This window comes from Rhamphochromis sp. 'chilingali', assembly GCF_963969265.1.
Source record: "Rhamphochromis sp. 'chilingali' genome assembly, chromosome: 15".
Lineage (NCBI taxonomy): Eukaryota > Metazoa > Chordata > Actinopteri > Cichliformes > Cichlidae > Rhamphochromis > Rhamphochromis sp. 'chilingali'.
In genome coordinates, this window is record NC_137942.1 from 3,608,492 (window position 1) to 3,615,567 (window position 7,076).

General features: G+C 42.4%; 1 protein-coding gene across 1 annotated transcript; it reads right to left on the reverse strand.

Annotated features, from left to right (window-relative positions):
• Positions 1-453: 453 nt before the first annotated feature.
• On the reverse strand, positions 454-6,660 carry tmem238l (transmembrane protein 238 like). The gene has a single exon (XM_080904631.1). The coding sequence runs from the start codon at positions 6,574-6,576 to the stop codon at positions 6,097-6,099; it is 480 nt and encodes a 159-aa protein (XP_080760757.1). The 5' UTR covers positions 6,577-6,660; the 3' UTR covers positions 454-6,096.
• Positions 6,661-7,076: the final 416 nt, after the last annotated feature.

Sequence of the window (7,076 nt, forward strand, 5' to 3'; positions counted from 1 at the left end):
AGACAAATGAAAGAGTAAACGGGGATGGCTTTAATTTGGTTTTAAACACCGATACCTCTGGAAACATCTAAATGGCTCTGGTGAAATTCTAAAATGTACAGGACAGATATAAAGATATTTAAACAGGAACGGGAGGTTTGTTGAAAACATATACTTTAGAGGTTCTCACTGGTTATTTCCAACAGGTTGGAGATTGATATCCACATAAAATACTATGCTTTTGTACACTTGGAAGGGTAATGCATTTGCCTTGACTGAAAGTTACTCAGGGTCAATTCCTTCTTGTTTTTAAATGTCCAAAACAAAGAAAAGCAACCGTTTTGAATAAACCTCAAAAATAAATAAAGGCTCACCTGTTGGTTTATTCCAGTGTACACGTTATACATACGCACCTGCCACTTTGTTAGGGCGTGGCATGGTTTATGGTGTCAGACAGACTGGTCTGAGTAGTTTAGAAACTGTTGAATATTTAATGGTTTGTGGAAATATCCAATGAGTGGCAGTTCTTTGAGAAAAATGCCTTGCTGATGCCAGATGTCTGAGGAAAATGTCTGCTTTGAGCTGATATGAAGCTCAACAGTAACTGAAATAATCACTAGTTACCACCAAAGTTTACAGAAAAGCGTACTGGAAAATGTAAATCTCAATTTCAGCTGTGAGATTTAAATAGTAAGTTCATAATTTGGCGTAAACAGCATGACAGCATGGGTCCATTCTGCCTTGTGTCATTTGTTCAGGTGGTTGTTGTTGTGATGCATCGGGGGCATTTTCATGGTACATCTTGGGCCCCTTTACTTACTTCATAACCACGCTGATGGCTCCTTCCAGCAGGACAACACACCAGGTCACAAAGCTTAAGTCAAACTGGTTTCTTGAACATGACGATGAGTTCACTGTACTCAAACAGCCTCCATGCTCACCAGATCTCGATGAAACAGAGCGCTGTAGGGATGCGATGGAACGGGAGATTCACATCAGAGATTGCAGCTGTCAAATCTGCAGGAACAGTGTGATGGTGGTTGAATCTATGCCACGAAGAATCAAAGCAATCCAGAGAGTAAAGTAAAAATGGGGTCCAACCCAGAGCTAGCAGGGTGTACGTAACAGTAAAATCAGATGTAAAATTAATTTTATAAAATGGTTTTACTGAGATAATTTTGTACAAATGCAATGACGCAAACACAAACTATTTTTATTTAACTATATATTGATTAAAGACATAATCAGCTGTAATTTTACAGTATAGTTAATGTAAATTTCCACCTTTTAAGTGTAATAACTCAAACAGTTTTATTTATAGGCTGTATTTCACCTCATAAACACAAATATTATTTCCACAGATTTAATAGAGAGAATAGTTTGGCCAGTTCACTGCACTCAACTGTAAGTAGAATCTAAATAAATACAGGGTCACTTTCTCTCCAAAAACGAGGTCATGTGGTTTCAGCAGATGCCAACAGACTTAATAAACTGATCCGTAAGGCCAGCAATGTTGTGGGGATGGAGCTGGACTCCCTCAAGGTGGTGTCGGAGAGGCGGATGCTGTCCAAGATAAAGACAATGTTGGATAACACCTCCCACCCACTCCATGACATGTTGGTCAGTCACAGGAGCTCGTTCAGTGAGAGACTGAGATTACCGAAAAGCACCACTGAACGACACAGGAAATCATTCCTGCCTGTGGCCATCTCCCTGTACAACGCATCCACTTAACACACTGTTTGCTGCTACAACTACACATGTTTCTTTTCCAAATATTTATTTATAAGTGACTTATGTATGTATGTATGTATATATATGTATATATTGTACTATTCTTAGTTAGCGTATTGTCTGTCTTGTCTTAATGTTGGTTTAAAATGGAGCACTGTAACAAAAAATAATTTCCCCCAGGGATCAATAAAGTATTCTGATTCTGATTCTGATTTTCCGTTCTGCAGTAGTGTCAACAATATTCCAACCAGGGACATAAACCTTACTGACCACTGGGGGGAGACATACACCTTCCCTGGTGCTGAAACGATGACATCATGAAGCCAACAGCCATTTTAAGCTGTTAGGCTGGAGAAGTAGAAATAATAAACACATTATGATCACTTCATCGCCTGCCAAAAGAAAGATTTATCTGCCTACCGCCAACACAGACATTCATCTGTTTTTAATAACAACATTCAAAGAGTGCAGCTTATCAAAAAAAGCTTCCTAATGGGCTGATGTTTATCTGATAATACATTAATACACAACAGAGATTTTCAGTAATTGATAGTTCTCAAACATTAGGTTACAATTCATGATTTATGGACTCAAAATGATTCATTGACGCCTAGCAGAAACCACGGCAGAAAAACGAAAGACAAATTTATTCTTCCTGATCTTTATGCTCGTCATACTTTCCGTAGTGACAGTCAGGCCAGTTTTCGCTACAATCCAGGAAGAGTGGCGTCCACTAATGGCTAGAAAATATTGGACAAAGCTCTTTAAAACCACAGGCGCTTCTCTGACGCGGTGTATGCTTTACCATATTGTGCTAACCACCCAGGATTGAAATTTGAGTCTCATGGCCTCATTCTACCCCCTCATAAACAGCGTGTCACATGGGAAGTGCAAGTATTGATTGTGTTACGTGTGGCTGTGATTAAGATTGCAACAACATATACCATGTAGGCAACTTTGGGATTTTAGCATAATAGAGAAGGTGGTGTCCTCGGGGGGAGAGGAGCAGCTGAGCAGGAGGGGTTTCCATCTCTTTCCAAAGAGAGAGAGACCCATTACGCCTCTTCTCCATTTCCTCTCTCAGGGGCAGAAACCAAATGGACACATTAATAACAGTTCGCATGTCTGAGGGAGCTAATGGCGCCTTGAGTGCTGATTAAGGCTGGGAAGAATTGGGTGCGGAGAAAGAGTATTCGTTTCACTCCCTTTAGTGACTGTTACGGTGCGTAAACTGAATCCAGCATTCAGGTTGCGCATTTTTGTTTCTTTTTAAGGTAAACTACTTTAAATGAGCTGCTGGTGTGCCGCTGTTTCGCGAGTGAACACGTTTCTGACCTCTCTACTTACATTTCTTTGTGTGAGAGCGTTTAGACTGGGTGGATCTAACTAAAAATAACCCCAACCCAAAACCCACAGTGCCAGTTTGGCCAGTTTGAGGAGCTACCACACAAAGATCACACGTCAGTCATCCCAGAGCATATTTAGTTACTAGTTTCAAAGACTTACATGAATGTGCAAAGTCAGGTTGAAATATAAATATAAACTCACAATATATAGACAGATATAACAGTGACATAAATAAGGCACAATGCATCAACTTGGCACAAGTTTTCAAATGCATGAAAGTGCTGTCAAATATATTTCCATCAAAGTGTGGGGATCGCTGCTGTCCAGTGCGCCGGAAACTTGTTTTTAGCCTGAAGACAAATGGTGGAGTTTTCTTTCTGTCCTGGGAGTAGTCAGATGTGCTCCTGGTTTTTGCCGGATTTGGATGTAAAGCACAAAACCTCAGTGAGTTCCAGAGAACCACAGAGTCAGCTCAGTTTGACCTGCTCGTGCGATCAGCTGGAAAGTGATCAGAAGCTCACCCAGACACGACTCAGTCCAGTTTCACTCACACTGTAGTTACAGGATGTCATGTTTGGGTAAGTTGAGCTCCTCCTCAGACACAGTCAGGTCCCCCATGTACCAGAATATCCAGAAGATCAGACTCAGGAAGATCAGCAAAGGTCCAGATATCACAAAAAAGTCCCAGAAGCTCAACGGGGCGAAGATCCCGATGAAGAAGAGGATCAGGCCGGCGATGTCAAAAATCAAAGCCAGCGCCAGGAATGTGCTGCTGCACTTATTTGGCTCCATAGCCGGGCCGGATGAGACGGGCAGATGGACGTTGTCTGAAGGCCTGATGAGACTGAAAAGTCTGTGCTTCCTGTCTTGGGGAACATTCTTTTTTTTATCCAGCACACCTCTACATTTCTTTCATAGCAGAGCTTTGTGGAAAAACTGGTCTAAAAACCAAAACAACGGGTTTTGCTCATTAACAGATCTTTAAAACCCCACAGCACGCCTTCATTCCTCTGAAGGGCTGACTTGTTTTGCACCTTCCACGTGTCATTACTGCGACACCTCAACCCATTGTCTCAAACCAGTGTGACAGATTTATGCACATATATTTCATAATCAGCTGCCACCGAGCTTGTGTTTACACGGTGATAAGCATTCAGTAATTATTCAGGGACCCCGGATCTTTCTGTTCAGCTAATGAAACCAAAGCGATTCGAGGCGTCGCATCTTTTATCAGATCGCTCAGAGCCTCCTCGTCGCTTCAGTCTCACTGACTAGAGATTTATCCCTGGAGATATACTCTAGTTACCTTTTGTATTTGTCTTGGGAGCAGCTCTGCAGGGTGGATACACTGCATTAAAGCATTTCCAACTATTTGATATTTCACGGTTCGTGCAGCTCGACAATAGTGACACGTATTATAAAGTGCAGCCGCAAAGAGGAAATGCACGTAATGGAAACTTCTCTGAGTACCTTGTTTGACCAGTCATGCTGCCACTATTTGTCTTTTTGTCTCCGGCTTTGACTCGCTGTCCTCTCTACTGTTAGAGGAAGTGTGCACAGCGGAGACGGATTCAGCTTTATTTACTGTAACGCCGCGGCTCTGATTAAAGCGAGCTGAGCTGTCAGTCACACTGACTCTGTTTGTCAGAAGCCATTTCAGTGCTTGATCAACTGAACCCTGCAGAGGCCGCGTTTGCATAAGGTGTGCCGTCAGTGGAACTTGAACCTCCGGATCAAACAGAGGCTGCTGCTCCCAAACATATCTATAAATATAAACGTACAATCAGAAATGTACTCTCCCAAACAAATCCATATCATATCTGCGTATGGAAAATGCTATAAAGTAAAGTTATGCCTTGTCTGGCTTTGCTTTGCCATCACCGTTCTGCTGAGTCAAACCAGTCTGACCAGTGTTTGTTTTGAACTGACAGCAAAGCAAACAGCAAACATGACCTATCTTTACTGTGTCTAGTTATCAGTGGAAAAGTGGAAAAAATGAAGTAATGGAAGGCTATCAATAATCAGTCCTTTCACCTTGTAATTGTAGCTGTGGCTCAGAGGTATATCTGCGCATTCTCTGCTTATCCAGCTTATATTAAATCTACAATCAGGTACAGAAAAAATACAAATAATATAAAGTCTGATTTTCGTAGACTCTAAATCTGTAACAATTGTTAAAATGAATGTTAATGTTCATTTTTTTATACAAGCAAAAATAAATAAATAAACATTGAGCATCCAGAATTGTATTTCTAGCTGCAAGGCTGTCCGTCTGCTCAGGGCCCCTGATGTCCTCACTGTTTCCCCCAATTCTTTCCTTTTTATTGCACAATTTTATATATTAAATTTGCAACACAAGCAGAAAATAAGCTCCAATAGATAAAAGCCTCAACAAAATGGGAGAGAGTGGGTCACAATAGGTGATTCATAAAAAGAGTTACTGCAAACTATTAGTTGGAAGACTCTAAAGAGTCCGGGGCCAGTGAGGTTCTGGGGCCTGAAGCAGCTACAGCACAACAGGTCGTGTTTTATCTTCTATAGATCCACCGTTCCTAATCATTCCTTTTAAAAGTTTTCTGGAAAGAACAAAGAAAGTTCTGCTTTAACACATTTTCAAGTTAAAGTGCCCCGCTGTGCTGCGACTGAAAAGGACTCACAATTCATTTTGAATTGATTCGCTGAGAATGCCTCGAGTGAACTCTCTTTCTTATTTCCCTGCAAATGGTTGCGAATTCTTTCCAGGAAATGTACAAAGTCATTAATATGAAATTGCAGACCAGAAAAGCAAAGTATAAGCTCAGTGAGAAAGAACAGAGTATAAAGGGCCTTGTGCCTCAGTATTTCTAACATTGTGATTTACAGCCTATTTAAACATGTTTGACAGAACAGGTCCAGACATAATGCCCATCTAGGTTTGACTGAGAAGCCTGGAAAATATAACTTGCAGTAGTATCATCCCTCTTTCTCTGCATACTGTACAGAAGGCTCCAGAAAGAGGCACAATAAAGCGGCCAGATGGAGGTACTCATCATGACATCAGGTCGTGTCATTTTTGCCCATTTTGCTCTCCACGTCAGGGATGTCCGATGAGGTATCGTAGCCTTCGTTGGAGTAGGCGGTGGATCTGCCCCACGTCACCCTGCTGGCTTTGTGTGGAGAGGATCCCCCATGGCTGCTCTCCTCATCCTCCACGCACTTCATGCTTTCCTCCCCTCCCTTCAGCTTCATGGTTAACCTCTCGGATAGTTTCCTGGCCAGCTGCACGATGCTGTTCCTCTTCTTACAGCCGTCATCCACCGACACCTGGACGTTGCCCACGTACCACATGAGCCAGCAGGCCAGGCTGATGAAAATGATCAGGGAGCCGGTGTAGATCAAGAAGTCGCCATAAAAGAGTCCGTTGATGCGCAAGTTGGCGAAGATCCCGATTAAAAGCAGGATCACGCCGAGCACGTCAAACACGACGGCGATGAGAAACATAAGAAAGCAGTTTCCGATGCACTTGATCGCATCCATCCTAGACAGATCACAGCCGCTTCAAGCTTGTATAACGGCAAGCTGCTTCATCCTTTATACCTGAGCCGAGGCTGCGCACCTGTGGAGAGAGACGCCCCGCCTTAAAGTAGAAATAAACAATGTGTTCACGCAGGTGCATTCCGTGTACACACAAAACAAACACACACGTATGCACACTTCCTTTTTGCTCGTTTTTCACACTGAAAAGTCAAACATCCTGAATTCTCCAGTTCACAACAACAACAGTCATTTCAGGGAACTTTTCACTGTAGGCGCGCTGTGAAATATTAGAAAGACCCCTTACGAGGAAGCGCTCAGCCAGGTGGAGCAGACATCTGCCACGTGGTGAGGGGACAGAGGAAGCAGATACAGCAGGCAGGTTTCGTTTTTGATATTTATTGATATTTAATAAAGGATTCAAAATTGTAGTTAGAGTCCAGAATCTCGCAGGCTGGTCTGGGCAATGCAAATAATGCAGGACTCACAAGACTCCTTAGCAT

Coding starts and splice junctions, on each gene's coding strand:
- tmem238l (XM_080904631.1), bottom strand. CDS start 6,576: ATGGATGCGATCAAGTGCATCGGAAACTGCTTTCTTATGTTTCTCATC.